General features: G+C 34.1%; 1 protein-coding gene across 1 annotated transcript in view; it reads right to left on the bottom strand.

The window, feature by feature from the left end:
• Window positions 1–576: 576 nt before the first annotated feature.
• The window catches only part of wb (wing blister), a 48762-nt gene continuing 27685 nt past the window's right edge, over window positions 577–21653 (bottom strand). Inside the window, exons 2-13 of the mRNA XM_065501919.1 lie at window positions 13008–14367; window positions 12687–12942; window positions 12230–12626; window positions 9504–10533; window positions 9246–9442; window positions 7964–9183; window positions 7457–7890; window positions 5795–6446; window positions 3818–4436; window positions 1378–1511; window positions 1071–1299; window positions 577–976 (exon numbers count right to left, since the gene is read on the bottom strand). Of these exons, the coding sequence (XP_065357991.1) occupies window positions 822–976; window positions 1071–1299; window positions 1378–1511; window positions 3818–4436; window positions 5795–6446; window positions 7457–7890; window positions 7964–9183; window positions 9246–9442; window positions 9504–10533; window positions 12230–12626; window positions 12687–12942; window positions 13008–14367 (6683 nt within the window). The 3' untranslated portion in view covers window positions 577–821. The remainder of the gene's footprint in view (window positions 977–1070; window positions 1300–1377; window positions 1512–3817; window positions 4437–5794; window positions 6447–7456; window positions 7891–7963; window positions 9184–9245; window positions 9443–9503; window positions 10534–12229; window positions 12627–12686; window positions 12943–13007; window positions 14368–21653) is intronic.

Raw genomic sequence — 21653 nt, 5'->3', positions numbered from 1 at the left:
ATAAAATACCTAATACAAGAATTATAAAAAGCTTTTAAAATGTTTCAGAGCTTTCTGAAATTTTTATAAATATGTATTTGAAAGCTTTTAAATTTTTCAACAAAAAGTAGTATAGAAAGCTTTTATATGAACTTTTATATGATAAAGCTTTAAATAAAAGGTTCTTACTAACAGGTTTTATATAATAATTAATCATTTTAATACCTACAGCTTTTAGTAAAGCCATTTGAAATCTCTATAAGAATTTAAATTTCTTGAAAGAATGTTTTCAACAAACATAGTATTAAAAAGCTTTTATATGAACATTAATATGATAAAGCTTTAAATAAATACTTTCTACTATATTGTTTTTGCTTACCAAATTAAAAGCTTTCTCGGAATTTTCGAATGAAATAATACTAAAAGCTTTTAAAGATTTTGATTTCTGAAATCTCTATAAATATTTAGGTTAAAAGCTTTTGTTGAAAAATAAAAGCTTTTACCTTAAATAAAGGATTTTAATCAAATATTTTCCAAACTCTTAAGTTGTTAGGAATTCTCTATTTCCCACAAAAACTTTATTAACAAAAACCCCAATAATCATTTTCTAAAAAGCTTTTTTCATAACTAATCCTTGTCACATGAAATTATAGTTATTTAAAATTAAGCGTAGTTTCTTTTTTTCATTTAAGTAACTTAAGTATTTCTATTATTATTTATGTATAGGTATATGGCAGTTCTTATTGAATTTGTTTCTTGTTTTCTAAGTATATGGCATCACAATTAGATCCTTAAGTTTGTTATTATTTTTGTTATTTTAACATAAAACTTTACTTAATAACTCAGCTTTCAGTGCCGGTTACCAAACACTCACTAAGCAAAACATTATGCAAAGCATCCATATCAACCCAATCGCGTCGTTCGTTACGTATCGATAGATTTCTTATGCAACCCTTGAAATTTTCACGGGTCAATAAGGAACCACTGGATGCGATTTCTAAAAGTTATAAAAATTATCAAATAAATGTTAAATATAAATAAAGCTTTTGCTTTTTAGAATTAATTTTCCAAACTAAAATTAACTAACTTACCCGGTATTCCTCCTATATACAAGGGTGACTTGGTTTGCACTCTACCCATGGTAGTTTGCTGGGCCACCGCTATAGTTGTGGGCATTTGATCGATTCTTAAGGCCAGTTGTTCGTAGTCATATAATGCTGAAATATTATGCCATTTATTATCACACAGAGCATATTTACTGGGCAGCATAGATTCCACACGGAAGGGATTGCCATCGCCTAGGTCACAGGAGAACACAATCTAGAGAAAAGAAAAGAAACAATTTTGGCCAAAACTTAATACATATTCACTATAGTTGTCCATTTAGTTAGAACTTACATTGCCATTGAATATTTCTAGTGATAAGGCAGGAAAACCAGTGGGCTCTGTTATACTTAATAAAATGCCGGAAAGCTCTGAAGTTCTAAATTCCATTTCTAATTCTAGATACTTGCCAACATGGAAGTTTCTCTCTATGGAAACGAGAAAGGATATAAGAAGAAAATGTTAAACAGATCTTAATAAAAAAAGCTTTTGTTAATTAATTAACATGTTTTTAATGTTGTTCAATATTTGTAAAATTTATAATTTTCCTATAAAGCCCAAAAGTTAAATAAAGCTATTGACAATTTTTCTGTGGCTAAATCTGTGACTTTCAAATATATATAAACTTAAAGCTTTAAAAATAAAGTTTTCAGATTTTAGAAACGAAAAGCTTCATCCAAAAAAAAAGCTGTAAAATATAAATCTTGAAGAGCTTTTAACAAAATGTTTATTATTTGTTATAAAAATATTAAAAATAAAGCTTTTAGGTTTTAAAAACAAGAAGCTTTATTCGAATTTCAGATTTTACAATCAAAAATAGAAGCTTTATTGATGTATTTTCTGATGATAAATCGTTTGAAGTTTTAAAGAGCTTTTAAGCCAAATTTATTTTTAAATCTTCATTTAGAATAACTGCAAAATTTGAGGTTTTAAAATCAAGGAGCTTTTTAAAGCTTTTGAACTTTTTAGAGATTTTCAAATAAAATACGAGAAATTTGGAAAAAGTACTTTTTAATAAAGTAGCTTTCGGAAAAAATACTTTTTAATAAAGTAGCTTCCGGAAAAAGTACTTTTTAATAAAGAACCTTTTGAAAAAAGTACAATTTAATAAAGTACCTTTTGGAAAAAGTACTTTTTAATAAAGTACCTTTTGGAAAAAGTACTTTTTAATAAAGTACCTTTTGGAAAAAGTACTTTTTAATAAAGTACCTTTTGGAAAAAGAACTTTTTAATAAACTACCTTTTGGAAAAAGTACTTTTTAATAAAGTACCTTTTGGAAAAAGTACTTTTTAATAAAGTACCTTTTGGAAAAAGTACTTTTTAATAAAGTACCTTTAGGAAAAAGTACTTTTTAATAAAGGTACTTTGAAAAAAGTACTTTTTAATAAAGTACCTTTTGGAAAAAGTACTTTTTAATAAAGGACCTTTTGGAAAAAGTACATTTTAATAAAGTACCTTTTGGAAAAAGTACTTTTTAATAAAGTACCTTTTGGAAAAAGTACTTTTCATAAAGTTCCTATTGGAAAAAGAACTTTTTAATAAAGTACCTTTTGGAAAAAGTACTTTTCATAATGTTCCTATTGGAAAAAGTACTTTTTAATAAAGTAACTTTTGGAAAAAGTACTTTTTAATAAAGTAACTTTTGGAAAAAGTACTTTTTAATAAAATTCCTTTTGGAAAAAGTACTTTTTTAAAAAATAGCTTTTAGAAAAGGTACTTTTTAATAAAGTACCATTTGGAATAAGTACTTTTTAATAAAGTACCTCTTAGAAAAAGTAATTTTTAATAAAGTACCTTTTAGAAAAAGTACTTTTTAATAAAGTACCTTTTAGAAAAAGTACTTTTTAATAAAGTACTCTTTGGAAAAAGTACTTTATAATAAAGTACTCTTTGGAAAAAGTACTTTTAATAAAGAACCTTTTGAATAATAAATAATAATAAAGTACCTTTCAGATGAAGTACTTTTTAATAAAGTACCTTTTAGAAAAAGTACTTTTTAATAAAGTACCTTTTAGAAAAAGTATTTTTTAATAAAGTACCTTTTAGAAAAAGCACTTTTTAATAAAGTACCATTTGGAAAAAGTACTTTTTAATGAAGTACCTTTTAGAAAAAGTGCTTTTTAATAAAGTACATTTTAGAAAAAGTATTTTTTAATAAAGTACCTTTTAGAAATAGTGCTTTTTAATAAAGTACCTTTTAGAAAAAGTACTTTTTAATAAAGTTACATTTGGAAAAAGTAATTTTTAATAAAGTACGTTTTAGAAAAAGTACTTTTTAATAAAGTACCTTTTAGAAAAAGTACTCTTTACTAAAGTACATTTTAGAAAAAGTACTTTTTAGTAAAGTACATTTTAGAAAAAGTACTTTTTAAAAAAGTCCTTTTAGAAAAAGTACTTTTTATTTTCAATAAAGTACATTTTAGAAAAAGTACTTTTTAGTAAAGTACCTTTTAGAAAAAGTACTTTTTAATAATGTACCTTTTGGAAAAAGTACTTTTTAATAAAGTACCTTTTGGAAAAGTACCTATTGGAAAAAGTACTTTTGAGAAAGTACCTTATGGAAAAAGTTGTTTTGAAAAAGTACTTTTTAATAAAGTACCTTTAGGAAAAAGTACTTCTTAATAAAGTAACGTTTTAATAATGTACATTTTGGAAAAAGTACTTTTTAATAAAGTACCTTTTTGGAGAAAGTACTTTTTCCACTTTTTTCTTTGCCAAAATATGTCTACTTACTGTACACCGCATAGGCATCTCCCGGGAAATATGAACCTCTCTCCACCTTCGGAAAACACTGGCCCACATGCAAATGTTTACCCGGTTTCGCCAAATCCTGAGTACTATTCGCTATGGAAAATCTACGTAGACAACCCTTAAATGGCTCCAATTTCATTAAAAGTTCCGCGGGCATTTTGGGCGGATTCTCGGGTAAACCACCTACAAACACTATATTCGAGGCAGCAATTTTCTTGGGTATTTTCATTTGAGCTGAGGTTTTCTGATCTGTACGACCTATTTCCACCGACATGGTGACCTTACGATCTTGACACATCAAGGTGACATGATGCCATTCACCATCATTGAGTTTGGCATGCAAAGGTAGTTCTTCACGTCTGCGTCCACGGACAATAAGCAGCAGATGGCCATCTTTTAAAATCAAAGCTAAATAGTGTTTTTGTTTCTCCTTCATGCCGGGAGCTAAGAAAATCAAACCATTAGGATAGAAAGAGCGAAAATCAAAAGAAATTTGGAAATTCTTTTGCCAATAGTTGCGCAGAGGTGCCTGCAATTGGGCAAAGCTATAGGGTTCATCGCCAAATTTAAAGGCGTTGGGCTCATACGAATAGCTGCCGACCTGAGAGAAGTGAGAAATAAAAATGTAACATAGAGAAATAACTATAAGGGCTGGAAACAAGATAAATTTTGCAAGGAAATACAACACCCAGTATTAGTGTTTCGTTTAAAACCATAAGCTTTAAAAGCTTAGCATTATTAAGAGGCTTTTTACAAAGCTTTTTCGTTTTAAGGCTAATATTATCTTTGATCCTTTCACCTCAATCCAGGGTTTTGAATTTTGTGTTAGTTTTTGTAAGCTTTTGTTGAGTTGTTCTTCAAAAAGCTTTTAGGTTTTTTAGTAGTGTTATTTTAAGCCAATAAAGTGAGATAATTTTGATGCAGTAATATAAAGAAAAAACAAATTTTGTGATTTTTTTTTTTTTGTTATTAAAGAATAAACTTTATTGATGAAACCAAAAAAAATGCAAAAATTAACAAATAATAATACAAATCTTAAAAAAAAGTTCTTTAAATTGAACTTAATGTTTAATGAGATTATACAATACATTTTTTTTAAAAAGAGAAAATGAAGATGAAAAATGATTTTTGAATGAAAGCTTAAACAGACACAAAAAGCAAATTTATGATTAAGGTGAATTTTATTTAATTTTTTTTGTATTATTTAATGGTGTATGAAAAATATGACTTAAGGTTAAGAAATTTTTTATTAAAAAATATTTATGTTTGTAAGTATTTATGTATATATACAATTTTATATATAAAAGATCTCTAGATATACATATATAAATGAATTTTTCCTAGACGTGACCACAACCTTAAGGTGCATAACATTTAAATATTCATGAGCTTAATAGTTAATATTGCCACACACTATGATAATTAGTTTCCATTTAGATGTACATATGTACTATATAAAAAATAAAAGCTTAGTTAGAATTTTTGTTTAATTTTTCCATTTTATCAATCCTTTTTATGATCCCTTTTGTTATATAGTGTTATATAGACGATATTTAGGCGATATATTTGGAAGTTAGTAACATTGGCTTAGTTCATTGTAATGAGCTTTTAAAAGCTTGGAGCTTTTTAAACAAGTTCACGAGTTTTATGTATTTTTTTATATATTTTGTTTTAGTTTAAGACTTAACAACTAAAATCCTATAAAAAGAAAGAAAAAATAATAATAATAATAATGAAATAAAATGAATTTACATGCATTAAAAAAAGAAGCTTTCAAAGCTTTTTTAAATTTGTTTAAATGTATGAAAAATTATAAGAAATTATTAAAATTTGCTAAAAAAAAATAGTTCATGTTTTAACAAATATTAAAAAAAAGCTTCTCTAATAACCAGAAAAAGCTTTTGCTAAAATTCGAGCTTTTTACTAAAAAACAAACCATATTATTCAAACAAAACTTACCCTTTTACAACCCTCTGGTGCAGCCGTAAAACTCTTGCCTATCATGGGCTCTGTCTTCAGCAAAATATCACTCAAACCATTAACACTGCCCATGCTGGGACCATTACGTCCGATCTGAACATTAACAAACGATAAGGCCTGATTAAAATTCAAAGTACGATTATTGAACACAACATCTCGCACTGCGCCCTCCAGTTTAATGAAAGTGGGAGCCAACGGCGTATAATCCTCATAGGGTGGTGAGCCACCAATATACAAGCCACCAGCATCACGTGGCATACTGACAAGTGTCGGCGCTCCCATAAGATTTTTCGTTACTTGCAGCTCATCATCAACCATTAGCTCGAATTTGCGACCATTTTTAAGTAAATTCACCACATGGAATTCACCATCATTGAGTGAAACATTCGAATGCATTTGTATGAAACTGCGTCCGGAATTTATCCACACCTGAAGATGACCATCTATGAGGGATATGGAATAGTTTCCTTTTATGTCTTTGGCGTCGTAATCGTCTTTGACTTCGGGCGGATAGGCGGAGAGTAAAAGTAAACAGTCGGGCTGTAGAGTACGGAAAACAAAACCGGTATTTGCTCTCTTGCGCAACGACTGGGAGGGTAATTCGATGTAACCCTGACCCGTAAAACCGGCTCTGGAAGGGGAGAGGAATAAAAGGGAGAGAAATGAGATATACATTTGAAACAAATAAAAAGGTATCTTTTGAAAAAAGTACTTTTTAATAAAGTACCTTTTGAAAAAAGTACTTTTTAATAAAGTACCTTTTGAAAAAAGTACTTTTTGATAAAGTACCTTTTTGGAAAAAAGTACTTTTTAATAAAGTACCTTTTTTAAAAAAGTACTTTTTAATAAAGTACCTTTTTTAAAAAAGTACCTTATGAAAAAAGTACTTTTTAATAAAGTACCTTTTGCAAAAAGTACTTTTTTATAAAGTACCTTTTGCAAAAAGTACTTTTTTATAAAGTACTTTTGAAAAAAGTACTTTTTAATAAAGTACCTTTTGAAAAAAGTACTTTTTTTTAAAAAGTACTTTTTAATAAAGGACCTTTTGAAAAAAGTACCTTTTGAAAAAAAGAACTTTTGAATAAAGCACCTTTTGAAAAAAGTACTTTTAAATAAAGTACCTTTTGAAAAAAGAACTTTTGAGTAAAGTACCTTATGAAAAAAGTACTTTTAATACCTTTTGATAAAAGTACTTCTTTATAAAGTACTTTTTGAAAAAAGTACTTTTTTATAATGTACCTTTTGAAAAAGTACTTTTTAATAAAGTACCTTTTGAAATAATAAAGTACATTTTGAAAAAAGTACTTTTTAATAAAGTACCTTTTGGAAAAAGTACTTTTTAATAAAGTACCTTTTGGAAAAAGTACTTTTTAATATAGTACCTTTTAAAGAAAGTACTTTTGAATAAAATACCTTTTGAAAAAAGTACTTTTTAATAAAGTTACATTAGAAAAAAGTATGTTTTAATAAAGTACCTTTTGAAAAAAGTACTTTTTAATAAATTACCTTTTGAAAAATGTACTTTTTAATAAATTACCTTTTGAAAAAAGTACTTTTTAATAAAATACCTTTTCAAAAAAGTACTTCTTAATATGTACCTTTTAAGAAAAGTACTTTTTAATTTTTTTATCAAAAACTCACTTGGTTATCATTTCCTTGCACGAAGACTCCACTCCGAAATACGAAGAACTTTCCAAAGGATCATAAGTCTCACCATTCACTTGTACATCCATCATGCAACCCAAGAAGGGATTATCCGCCCCGGGAGCCTTAGAGGTAGCCGAAGTAAAGCCCGGCGGTACACCACCCAAATAATAAACCGGTTTCGATAGATCGGGCAGCATATGACTCTTAATAGGAACCGAAGGTGAGCCCGTTATATGTCTCTCATTATTTACCCTCAAAATGCCATTTTCAGTGCCCCGTTTGGGTACAAATTCTCGGGCTGCTTCAATTTTAATCCATTTGCCAGTGTTGTATTTGTTGGTGGTGTTGATTTCCAATTTAGACTCATCGCCATAATCAATGCGGAACATGATGCGACCACGACTGAGAGTCACAGATACCGAGCGATTCTAAAAATGTTTAAATATAAACAAATAATTCAAGAGAAAGAGTCAAAAACTGAGAGAGGAGAGAGAAACTTACATTTTTATCATCTACCGCTAAGAATAACAGTGCATTCTCATCTAATGTCTTAAAGGTCATTTGCAAAGCAAACAAATTCTTGCGATACGGCCTGGGTCTGGTCTTCTTTACCTCCGCATAGCCCAAACCATTGAAATGTCTAGCCACCGACGAGGAGCTGGACTCCTGGGCTCCTATCATGGCTCCGCCACATTTACCCTCACTAGAGGCAAAATTCCAAATACCCATGGGTTTATTATCCACCTCCACATTGTGTACGACAACATTAAGGCCCGGACTTAATTGTAAATCTTTGGTGCGCAATATCTTGGGATAACCACCCAGATATATACGCTCATCAGCAGTTTGGAAAAACCTTGTAAATTCTACATCTGTATTACCAGTTACTGGTGACTGTGGCACTAAAGCTCCATAATTATTCATGCGTCTCACTAAAAGGCTGCCTATATTTAACGTACGATTAACCTCAACATGATACCAGGCATCATCGTATTGAGGATCCCGAGTTTGTATCTCCAAGGGATGGGTAATAATCTCCGTAGAGCCTCCCAAATTCCACAACAATCTAACGTGTCTTTTGAATAAATCCAAAGCAATATAACGACCATCATTGCCTTGTATATATAGCAAAGGAGAGTTACCATTACGATTGGGCAGGGCAAAGCTTAATTTTATAGTATTGGAGGTGGTGAGACCATAGGAAATGGGCAAATACGATCTTATACATTTGGGACCCACAGACTCCAAGGAAATCTTAATACCTTCGGCAGCATGTTTAGCTTTGGCTATTTTATCTCTTAACTCTTGGATCTGTTTGGCCATGGTCTTATTCCAGGCATCAAACTCTGATTGTTCCTTAACTGCTTGCTCCTCCACATAGGTCAGGGAGATATTGGCCAAACGTACATTGGTTTTGGTTAGAGAAATGTTTTCTTCTGCCAAACCCAATTTTATTTCCCAGTCCGGCTCCAAAATTGCAAATTTATCACGCAACTTCTTAATGTCTTCATGCAACATCTGAGTATGTCTTGATACTCCTTTCATTTCTTCGGAGATTTTGGAAGCAGTATCCAAACTTGTTAAGGTATTTTTGCGCGCTGTAGTATGTTGCAAAGGTTGTATGTGAGAGGAAATGTTATTGGTGCGTACACCGGCATTTATAATGCGTGTCTTAATACCCTCTACTTTGTTTTCATGGACCCGTAAACGATTCTTTAAGGCTTTGGGAAAAAGTTAAGGAATTATGATCATGTTGCGTATATTTCTTAAAAACTAAACTTACCTTCTGTTTCCCTAATCTCCTGCATGGCATCCTGTTTTAAGATTTTGGATTTGTTCAAAGAAATTCTAGCTCTATCGATGACCGACATGCCCTGTCTGGGATAAAGTTTATTATGGGCGGTATAAACTCTTTCGCGAGCTTCCACGGAGGCCAAGCGTGCCGCTTCTATGGCCTCAGAGATATTTTTATGGGCCGAACTGTTTGGAGATAAGTTTAAATATAGAGCTTTCAAAGAAACACCAACTAACCCTAACTTACCTCGCCAACATGGCTATACGTGCCCCATTACGTGTAGGCTGAAATTGCCGGGCATATTCATTGGATCTCTCCAACAAACGGGCGGCATGCTTTTGGGCCTTAGGCAGCCAATGTTTGCGTACTTCTCGATGTACTGTCTCATTTTCATCCAGAGTAGCATTCAATACCGTGCCCAACTTAATAATATTGTCCATGTTACCACTCAACAACTCCAAACGTCCCACATTCATTTCCACCAGCACAGCAGTTTGAGGCACCAAGGTCTCCTTAAGATATTCCCGGATTTTACCCTTTAAATCTACAATTTGTTGATAGTCTTCCGAAGCATAACTCTTTAGATTGCGTATGTGTTCCAAAACATCATCAATTTCATTTTGCATTTCCACCGTACGATCCGCCTGTAATCTGATATCGGATATGCGAAAATTGGTGTGATTTAAGTCACGCCAAAACATTTCCACTTTGGCCTTTTGATCAAAAGCCGCATCCGAGGCATTGCCAAACTTATAGTAATAATGCCAGGCACAGGAGGCTGCCGTCCGAATATCATTTACCGAGTCCCTATGTTGTTTTATAGAATCTAAATAAAATCTAGCCTGCTGCAAAGCCGTAGGTAAACTTAAATGTTGCGAACCTCTGCCATAGTTTTCCAAATTAGCTATGTTTGTTAATATTGCAGTTTGCATAGACTCTAGGTCACCATACACTATGCGGGCATCTTTCAATATTACTTGGACCGCCTGATTTCTTTTCTCTGCCGTAGCTAGTGCCTTTCGATTCTGGAACTTTTGATTTTCTGCATGTGAATCCAGTTTTAGTAAGGCACTACTGTCATAATTCACTAACAATTTGCGGGCATTATTAAAGTCATGATAGCGAACATTTTGTACATTAAACATGTCTTCATATTCTTCGACTTTTATGTAGGGTGCTGGTATACCGGTCAAATCCATATTGTGTATGCCACGCCTTAGTTTATGGCCGATTAATTCCACATAGTCAAGTAAAAGTAGAGTGCAGTTGTCGCACACTGAAAGCGGGGAAATGGAATAAAAGAAAAGGACAGAAAGGGGAAACATTAAAGAATTAATATTTTTTTAACCCCCAAGGAAAAAGTAAGGTTGCTTCGATAGTAAACAAATTTTCTAAAGAAAAGTTGCTCAGATTAAGGACAGCTTTTCTGGATAATAGTAGCTCGGACTGTGGACGACTTTTTTATAGAAAAGTTGCTCGGACTGGGGACGACTTTTCTATAGAAAAGTTGCTCGGACTGGGGACGACTTTTCTATAGAAAAGTTGCTCGGACTGGGGACGACTTTTCTATAGAAAAGTTGCTCGGACTGGGGACGACTTTTCTATAGAAAAGTTGCACGGACTGGGGACGACTTTTCTATAGAAAAGTTGCTCGGACTGGGGACGACTTTTCTATAGAAAAGTTGCTCGGACTGGGGACGACTTTTCTATAGAAAAGTTGCTCGGACTGGGGACGACTTTTCTATAGAAAAGTTGCTCGGACTGGGGACGACTTTTCTATAGAAAAGTTGCTCGGACTGGGGACGACTTTTCTATAGAAAAGTTGCTCGGACTGGGGACGACTTTTCTATAGAAAAGTTGCTCGGACAATGGACGACTTTTCTATAGAAAAGTTGCTCGGACAGTGGACGACTTTTCTATAGAAAAGTTGCTCGGACAGTGGACGACTTTTCTATAGAAAAGTTGCTCGGACAGTGGACGACTTTTCTATAGAAAAGTTGCTCGGACTGTGGACGACTTTTCTATAGAAAAGTTGCTCGGACTGTGGACGACTTTTCTATAGAAAAGTTGCTCGGACTGTGGACGACTTTTCTATAGAAAAGTTGCTCGGACTGTGGACGACTTTTCTATAGAAAAGTTGCTCGGACTGTGGACGACTTTTCTATAGAAAAGTTGCTCGGACTGTGGACGACTTTTCTATAGAAAAGTTGCTCGGACTGTGGACGACTTTTCTATAGAAAAGTTGCTCGGACTGTGGACGACTTTTCTATAGAAAAGTTGCTCGGACTGTGGACGACTTTTCTATAGAAAAGTTGCTCGGACAGTGGACGACTTTTCTATAGAAAAGTTGCTCGGACTGTGGACGACTTTTCTATAGAAAAGTTGCTCGGACTGTGGACGACTTTTCTATAGAAAAGTTGCTCGGACTGTGGACGACTTTTCTATAGAAAAGTTGCTCGGACTGTGGACGACTTTTCTATAGAAAAGTTGCTCAGACTTTGGACAAATTTTCTATAGAAAAGTTGCTCAGACTGGGGACAAATTTTCTATAGAAAAGTTGCTCAGACTGGGGACAAATTTTCTATAGAAAAGTTGCTCGGACTGTGGACGACTTTTCTATAGAAAAGTTGCTCGGACTGTGGACGACTTTTCTATAGAAAAGTTGCTCGGACTGTGGACGACTTTTCTATAGAAAAGTTACTCAGACTTTGGACAAATTTTCTATAGAAAAGTTGCTCAGACTGGGGACAAAATTTTCTATAGAAAAGTTGCTCAGACTGGGGACAAATTTTCTATAGAAAAGCTGCTCAGACTGTGGACGACTTTTCTATTGAAAAGTTGCTCAGACTGTGGTCTACTTTTTTATAGAAAAGTTGCTCAACTGTGGTCTACTTTCCTATAGAAAAGTTGCTCAGGCTGTGGTCTTTAGAACAGTTGATAAATGCACCAAATAAGCCTATTGAAAAACTTACATCTACATCCTTTCTCCTCCACATGATGACGCGCAGCTTTACATTTATCACACTTCTGGCCTGTCACTCCTTCACGACAATTACATTGGCCCGTCAAGGCATCACAGCCATCCCTGCTAATGCCATTCAGATTACAATTGCAGGGTTTGCAGGTACTAACAGGGGAAGCCAAAGGATTGCCATAATAACCCTGGCGACATTTGTCACACAATTTCCCCGTATAACCAGGACGACAAACACAATTCACCTCACCCTGCCACACTGTGCAACCCTTGGCAAAGTTACGATTGGTTTCAGGGCAAGGGCAGGCTTGACAGCCATAGGGAGAGTTAGGATCTCCAAAGAAACCCTCGGCACATTGTTCACAATGCCTACCACCGGAATTTTCGCGACAGTTCTAAAAGTTGATAACCATTAATATCAATCCATTATAAAACCCTAAACTCCTTAAACCTACCAAACACTCCCCACTTTCCCGATTACATTCCTGGCTGCGTCCATTACAAAAACAGGGCGCTGCACGACCTATAAGATCTTCTATATAAATAGTTTCAGTTTCGGTAACATTACGCCATCTGTAATAGCCCCGACCCGGATCTTGACACGATAAACCATCAAATCTTTTAGGACATTTGCATTTCTCTACACCTTTGGCCAACATGCTGGTAGAGCCGTGCACATAAATGGCCGAATCCATGTGAACATTTTGCAATCTAAAGGAGTTATTTAAATAAAATGTACAATATATAGCTAAAATAACTTAAATGCTAGAACTTACATTATTTCCGAGAAATCAGCAAAACAGGAACCTCGTATTAATATGTGTCTGACATTCTGTAAGGCAGCCATTAATGTAGCCCTATCAGCCGATTGGCCATTGTGATGTAATTTCCAAAAGGTTTCGTGCAAAGGCACGCGATACGTTTCGTTGCGGGAGTATTCAAAACTTTCGTATTCATAAAAATCCAAAATCATTTTATTGTGAGCGTGCAGTTGAACCAAAGGATAACGGCTTAAAATTTTGCGATCCAAAGGCGTATTACCGCCCTCTGTGAGCAAAGTAAAATATAAATTCCCACCATAGCTGCTAATACGATCGCCATAGAATTGTGGGGGTAATTGAAAGTACAAAGGATAATACAGCTGGCTATAGGAACCCATGGATACATTGCCCGTGGATCGGGGTATTAAATTCAAACCATTAAAGTTTTGTATCTCAGCATCTTCTCGATAAGTCTTGGATCCCGACATTTGTACCACCACTATATATTCAAATTCTGAGTTGCTAATATGTTGGGAGTTTAAGTATTGTATGGAGAGATTGCGTGACTCGGACATTCTTACATGACCCCAAGACCAATTACTTTGTTCACATTCACTGGCCCGACCGAAACAATAACATCTGGTACAGCCCTCTGGATTAAGGGCGGTTAAACCAAATGATGACTGCATACAGGTATCACACTTTAAACCCACCACCAAACTCTTGCAGGGACATTGGCCATTGGAATCACACGTTATCAGGCCATCCTTACCTACATACGAACCATCCACATCACAGTTGCAGCGCCTACACTCGGGATAACCAAAGTAACCAGGCGCACAGGCATCACATCTGCGACCCGAATAACCTTCTCTACACTGACATTGACCCGACTGAGTATGACAATATTGTCCTATGGAACCTACACGATCGCACTGACATTCTCGGCAGCCCAATCTTGACTGCCAACCCCATGTTCCCGCCACACATTGACTACAACCCAAACCTCTGCTATTGGGCGGGCAAACACAACGACCATTGAGCGGATCACAAACTTGACCCTCTCCCGGACAGGGAGCACAACGCTGACAACCATCTGTAGAGAAACCATAAAAGCCATCCGTACACTCGTTACACCTTTGGCCGCCCACACCTATTTTACAATCACATTGACCCGTCCAGGGGTTGCATTCATGACTTCTGGATCCTGATGGATCACAGCGGCAATCATGGCAACCCAAACTTTGGGTTAAATTCCAATGGCCCGATTTGCATTTATCACAGCGACGACCGGTAACATTGGCCAGACAATGACACTGGCCCGAACGTTTATCGCAGGTATTGGTCAGAGAGCCGATAGGACTGCATTGGCATTCTGAAAAGAGAGTAGAAAGAAGAGAAATTAATAAACATGATCAAACATGAAATAAAATAAAAATACATATGAAAGTAAATGGGTTTTCTATGGGAAAGTTTCTTAGAATGTGGACTAATTTTCTATAGAAAAAGTGCTTAGAATGTGCAAAGCTTAGGACAACTTTTCTAAATAAAATATGATCTGATCTGTGGAAAAGTTTCTAGAAAAGTTGCTCAGACTGTGGTCGACTTTTCTATAGAAAAGTTGCTCAGACTGTTGTCGACTTTTCTATAGAAAAGTTGCTCAGACTGTTGTCGACTTTTCTACAGACTGTTGTCGACTTTTCTATAGAAAAGTTGCTCAGACTGTTGTCGACTTTTCTATAGAAAAGTTGCTCAGACTGTTGTCGACTTTTCTATAGAAAAGTTGCTCAGACTGTTGTCGACTTTTCTATAGAAAAGTTGCTCAGACTGTTGTCGACTTTTCTATAGAAAAGTTGCTCAGACTGTTGTCGACTTTTCTATAGAAAAGTTGCTCAGACTGTTGTCGACTTTTCTATAGAAAAGTTGCTCAGACTGTTGTCGACTTTTCTATAGAAAAGTTGCTCAGACTGTTGTCGACTTTTCTATAGAAAAGTTGCTCAGACTGTTGTCGACTTTTCTATAGAAAAGTTGGTCAGACTGTTGTCGACTTTTCTATAGAAAAGTTGCTCAGACTGTTGTCGACTTTTCTATAGAAAAGTTGCTCAGACTGTTGTCGACATTTCTATAGAAAAGTTGCTCAGACTGTTGTCGACTTTTCTATAGAAAAGTTGCTCAGACTGTTGTCGACTTTTCTATAGAAAAGTTGCTCAGACTGTTGTCGACTTTTCTATAGAAAAGTTGCTCAGACTGTTGTCGACTTTTCTATAGAAAAGTTGCTCAGACTGTTGTCGACTTTTCTATAGAAAAGTTGCTCAGACTGTTGTCGACTTTTCTATAGAAAAGTTGCTCAGACTGTTGTCGACTTTTCTATAGAAAAGTTGCTCAGACTGTTGTCGACTTTTCTATAGAAAAGTTGCTCAGACTGTGGACGACTTTTCTATAGAAAAGTTGCTCGGACTGTGGACGACTTTTCTATAGAAAAGTTGCTCGGACTGTGGACGACTTTTCTATAGAAAAGTTGCTCGGACTGTGGACGACTTTTCTATAGAAAAGTTGCTCAGACTGTTGTCGACTTTTCTATAGAAAAGTTGCTCAGACTGTTGTCGACTTTTCTATAGAAAAGTTGCTCAGACTGTTGTCGACTTTTCTATAGAAAAGTTGCTCAGACTGTTGTCGACTTTTCTATAGAAAAGTTGCTCAGACTGTTGTCGACTTTTCTATAGAAAAGTTGCTCAGACTGTTGTCGACTTTTCTATAGAAAAGTTGCTCAGACTGTGGTCTACTTTTGTCTCTGATCTAGTCTACTATAAGCAACTGATTAGAAGGATTATAACTTAAGAAATTTCTAACAGAATTGATACCGTTAAACATTTTTTTTGTATCATAAACCTGTCAAAAAGCGAAAGTCTAAATAATATTACATTTCGTTTTGGCGGATTTTTTTTTGGGGTTTTTCTAATTTATTTTGTGTTTTGTTGTTGACGTTACATTAGAAACAGCACGAGTTTTTGGTTTATCATTTTTTTTTCTGACTAAAACAAATCACGTTTTTGACTCTATGGAACACAACTCCAAAACAACCTACTATAAATCCCCAAAGCCAGACACAACAACAAAATCCAAAGAAAATTACATGATTTAAGGAACAAAAATCAACGATTTTTTTCATACTTTATGGCCAAGAAACCAAAAACCGTTTTTTAAATGATCGTTGTTGGTTTGTATTCTGTTTATTTTTATTTTGCTATTTTTTCACTCATTTAGTTAGTTGGGCACGAAAACACCAAATAAATTTGTGGTGATCAACTTAAATTAATTTGCATATGACAACATTTCGTTAAGAAGTAAAAAAAAAGATGAAGAAGTGGAAAAAATATGGCAACAGGTACCTGCAAAATGTTGCATGCCTGCTGCATCATTTCCACACGAAAGTACAAACTGTTAGGTGGCTGCAGCCAGCAGGAATAACTTCAAAAGACCAGACATGCCATTTTTTTTATCATTTTTTTTTCTTGTGTTGAACATGTTTCATTTTGTTAAATTATGAATGAAAAATTTGTTATTAGTGTAAAGGAGTTATAACAACAACTGAATGTGCATTATTAATAAAAAGCAAAAAAAAAAGACGCCAAATTGACTGAACAAAAAACTCATTTGTGAGTGACTCTTAAATGATGCAAACTAAAGAAAACTGGCTGCTAAAAGGATAGACGGACGAAGGCATGGATGGTTTTGATGCCATGAATGGTGGCTGAAATGAAGCAGAAAGTCAGACAGACAGACTTTTTAATGTTATTTGTTAAAGTGTGGGCGCTTAAATATATGAAAGAAAGTCAATAGGTGCAATATTATTGGGTCAGGGAAAAATATATTTTGAATGTAGAAATGATGCTCGGATTGTGGACGACATTTCTATAGAAAAGTTGTCCCGACTGTGGAGGACTTTTCTATAGAAAAGTTGTCCGGACTGTGGAGGACTTTTCTATAGAAAAGTTTTCCGGACTGTGGAGGACTTTTCTATAGAAAAGTTTTCCGGACTGTGGAGGACTTTTCTATAGAAAAGTTGTCCGGACTGTGGAGGACTTTTCTATAGAAAAGTTGTCCGGACTGTGGAGGACTTTTCTATAGAAAAGTTGTCCGGACTGTGGAGGACTTTTCTATAGAAAAGTTGTCCGGACTGTGGAGGACTTTTCTATAGAAAAGTTGTCCGGACTGTGGAGGACTTTTCTATAGAAAAGTTGTCCGGACTGTGGAGGACTTTTCTATAGAAAAGTTGTCCGGACTGTGGAGGACTTTTCTATAGAAAAGTTGTCCGGACTATGGAGGACTTTTCTATAGAAAAGTTGTCCGGACTGTGGAGGACTTTTCTATAGAAAAGTTGTCCGGACTGTGGAGGACTTTTCTATAGAAAAGTTGTCCGGACTGTGGAGGACTTTTCTATAGAAAAGTTGACCGGACTGTGGAGGACTTTTCTATAGAAAAGTTGACCGGACTGTGGAGGACTTTTCTATAGAAAAGTTGACCGGACTGTGGACGACTTTTCTATAGAAAAGTTGACCGGACTGTGGACGACTTTTGTATAGAAAAGTTGTCTCAAAACTTTCAAAGTTTTACCCCTACACAATATTTGATCTTATAGTTATACATATTTGCAGACAAATGAGCTACAATTCACTGAACTGAAGTTTATGATCCATGCTGTCGTAATTTAAGTATATTGACTTTTATGCTCTTGGAGTAAAAAAGAGAATGTGGTGATCACGTATGGACAACAATGGTGGTTTTATTTGAAAAGAGGAGGCCCAAAACAAAATAACAATTTTGTAAAAATAAAAAACAACAATAGACACCTTAAACATAATTTTATTTATTTATTGTTTCTATATAAATAAATTTTGTTCAACAATATGCAGAACAGCCTAAAGAAATGCAACTAAATATATTGGTAAAGGTTGCCAAACTAGCTAGAGTAGTAAAAAAAATCACAAGCAAACAAAAATCAGGTCGTTTGTAGGCATTACTACCAAAATAAAATATATAAAAAAACATACTCAGGTTTAAGCAATACCTAGTAAATAAGTCTGTTTGCAACATATCCTATCTAACATGCAACATGCAAATTTAAATATACACCAACATTTCAAGCCGCAAAGTTTCTCTCTATTTTGGTTATTCCTTCTCTCTCTTGTAAAAAGTTATAGCGGAAATTCAAGTTGAAGAAAAAAATTAAAAAAAAAACAATTTTTTTTAAACGGAAAAACCTTAAAATGTAAATAAAAAGATTAAAATTTAAGACGTTCAGCAACAACCAAAAAAAAACTGCATTTTACAGTGGGTCTTAATATTTATTTATAAGTTGGCGTATACGCCCACCTTTGGCAACATTTTCATTTTTGCCAAACCAACCAGATATTTTCATTCATAAAATTTGATTTTACTATTTGCTAGAGTAAAGCCAAAGAAGACCGGAGATTATCCGCAAAAGTAATGTTGTTGTTAAAAGTAAGTAACTACAACTTTGGTCTTTTTTTTTATTGCAATAAAACTTTAAATAAACAAGTAATTAAAGATTATTTATATAGTACTTGTATGGTTTGTATAATAGTTTATGGTAGATATATGGAAATAAGAGAGATTTGGTTTAAACTATACAAGAAATAGATGGGGTATTCACTTATGAAATGAATATAAGTACAACAGAACTAGAACAGAACTAGAACAGAACTAGAACAGAACTAGAACAGAACTAGAACAGAACTAGAACAGAACTAGAACAGAACTAGAACAGAACTAGAACAGAACTAGAACAGAACTAGAACAGAACTAGAACAGAACTAGAACAGAACTAGAACAGAACTAGAACAGAACTAGAACAGAACTAAAACAGAACTAGAACAGAACTAGAACAGAACTAGAACAGAACTAGAACAGAACTAGAACAGAACTAGAACAGAACTAGGACAGAACTAGAACAGAACTAGAACAGAACTAGAACAGAACTAGAACAGAACTAGAACAGAACTAGAACAGAACTAGAACAGAACTAGAACAGAACTAGAACAGAACTAGAACAGAACTAGAACAGAACTAGAACAGAACTAGAACAGAACTAGAACAGAACTAGAACAGAACTAGAACAGAACTAGAACAGAACTAGAACAGAACTAGAACAGAACTAGAACAGAACTAGAACAGAACTAGAACAGAACTAGAACAGAACTAGAACAGAACTAGAACAGAACTAGAACAGAACTAGAACAGAACTAGAACAGAACTAGAACAGAACTAGAACAGAACTAGAACAGAACTAGAACAGAACTAGAACAGAACTAGAACAGAACTAGAACAGAACTAGAACAGAACTAGAACAGAACTAGAACAGAACTAGAACAGAACTAGAACAGAACTAGAACAGAACTAGAACAGAACTAGAACAGAACTAGAACAGAACTAGAACAGAACTAGAACAGAACTAGAACAGAACTAGAACAGAACTAGAACAGAACTAGAACAGAACTAGAACAGAACTAGAACAGAACTAGAACAGAACTAGAACAGAACTAGAACAGAACTAGAACAGAACTAGAACAGAACTAGAACAGAACAGAACTAGAACAGAACTAGAACTAGAACTAGAACAGAACTAGAACAGAACTAGAACTGTGAGGACTTTTCTATAGAAAAGTTGTCCGGACTGTGAAGGACTTTTCTATAGAAAAGTTGTCCGGACTGTGAAGGACTTTTCTATAGAAAAGTTGTCCGGACTGTGAAGGACTTTTCTATAGAAAAGTTGTCCGGACTGTGAAGGACTTTTCTATAGAAAAGTTGTCCGGACTGTGAAGGACTTTTCTATAGAAAAGTTGTCCGGACTGTGAAGGACTTTTCTATAGAAAAGTTGTCCGGACTGTGAAGGACTTTTCTATAGAAAAGTTGTCCGGACTGTGAAGGACTTTTCTATAGAAAAGTTGTCCGGACTGTGAAGGACTTTTCTATAGAAAAGTTGTCCGGACTGTGAAGGACTTTTCTATAGAAAAGTTGTCCGGACTGTGAAGGACTTTTCTATAGAAAAGTTGTCCGGACTGTGAAGGACTTTTCTATAGAAAAGTTGTCCGGACTGTGAAGGACTTTTCTATAGAAAAGTTGTCCGGACTGTGAAGGACTTTTCTATAGAAAAGTTGTCCGGACTGTGAAGGACTTTTCTATAGAAAAGTTGTCCGGACTGTGAAGGACTTTTCTATAGAAAAGTTGTCCGGACTGTAAGTCCTTCACAGAAAAGTTGTAGAAAGTAGAACCTGAAGAAGAACCTGAAGTAGAACTTGAAGTAGAACCTGAAGTAGAACCTGAAGTAGAACCTGAACTAGAACCTTAAGTAGAACCTGAAGTAGAACCTGAAATAGAATCTGAAGTAGAAACTGAACTAGAACCTAAAGTAGAACCTGAAGTAGAAACTGAAATAGAACCTGAAGAAGAACCTAAAGTATAACCTGAAGCAGAACCTGAACCTGAACTAGATCTAAACCACAATTGAACTAGATCTAAACCATATTTAAACTAGAAGTAATAATTCATAAACCTTGCGAATACCCTTAATATTTTTATGAAAAAAACCCAACTTTATCCTTCTCTTCTTTGCTGTTTTTTTCCAATCTTCATATAACAATCTTATTTCCTGATAACCTATTTCTGAGTCTCTTCCTTGTAGCTTAAACCGTTTAAAATTTTTTTGCTTAATTACAAAGCAAATACTCGTATTTAAACTCTTCTCTTTTGCAATAATAAAAAAAAAAGAAAAACTTTATTTTATTTATCTTGTTATTTATTCATCTTGCGTCTGGCTAAAATTAATCTTATTCGCTGCATGTGTGAGATAAACGTTCTTAATAATTTAAGCGCCATGTTATTGCATGGATATTTTCATTATCATCAAATGTTATTAAGTGTGGTTTTTTCTTAGCTTTCATACAATTTCGCAATTATCTTGGTTTTTTAATTAATTTCCTCAATGAAAATTGTTGTGCCAGTGCCATTCAAGAAGAAACCAGTTATGAGGTGGAGTAAAGGGGTGTGACACTTTGAAAAGAAATTAGAAAAGACTTTTAAATGAAATATGTGAAAAAAGGAAAAATTAACTAAAGTTATTGTTAATTTAATAGACGTTTTAGGAAAAATTTACAAAATTTCAAGGTCCGAAGGACCATCAAACTCTTTATGAGTGGCCTACATCATTAGCTAACTATTGCTTTAAAATCATTTGAAGTTAATAAAGTCATTATATTACATTTTGTTGAAACTAGCAATTTAAAACATTTTAATGTCACTTTATTTACTATAATTGAAAGATCAACTTTGATTACTTTCAATTTAAACATCAGCCTTTCAATATTTTAATATAAACATCAAAGTTGTTTATAAAGTGTTGACTATCTAATGAATGGGGGGCAAAATAAAAATTGCAAACCCATCACTTAGTGATTTCCAAGGAAGAATAAAGCCAAAAGCTAAGAAAAAATATTTGTAACAAATTAATTTTAAAATGCTCTACGAAAAGTAAAAAACAAGTTCCGAAAAGGTGATCTCTAGATAGTTTGAAAACTGCAACATTGTTGCCATTTAAGCCACATGTATTCCATTAGTATTCTCTGGTGAAAAATATCATTATCT

Source organism: Calliphora vicina, chromosome 2 (assembly GCF_958450345.1).
Source record: "Calliphora vicina chromosome 2, idCalVici1.1, whole genome shotgun sequence".
Lineage (NCBI taxonomy): Eukaryota > Metazoa > Arthropoda > Insecta > Diptera > Calliphoridae > Calliphora > Calliphora vicina.
The sequence above is the reverse complement of the archived record's forward strand: the minus strand, read 5'-3'. Positions and strand labels throughout refer to the sequence as shown.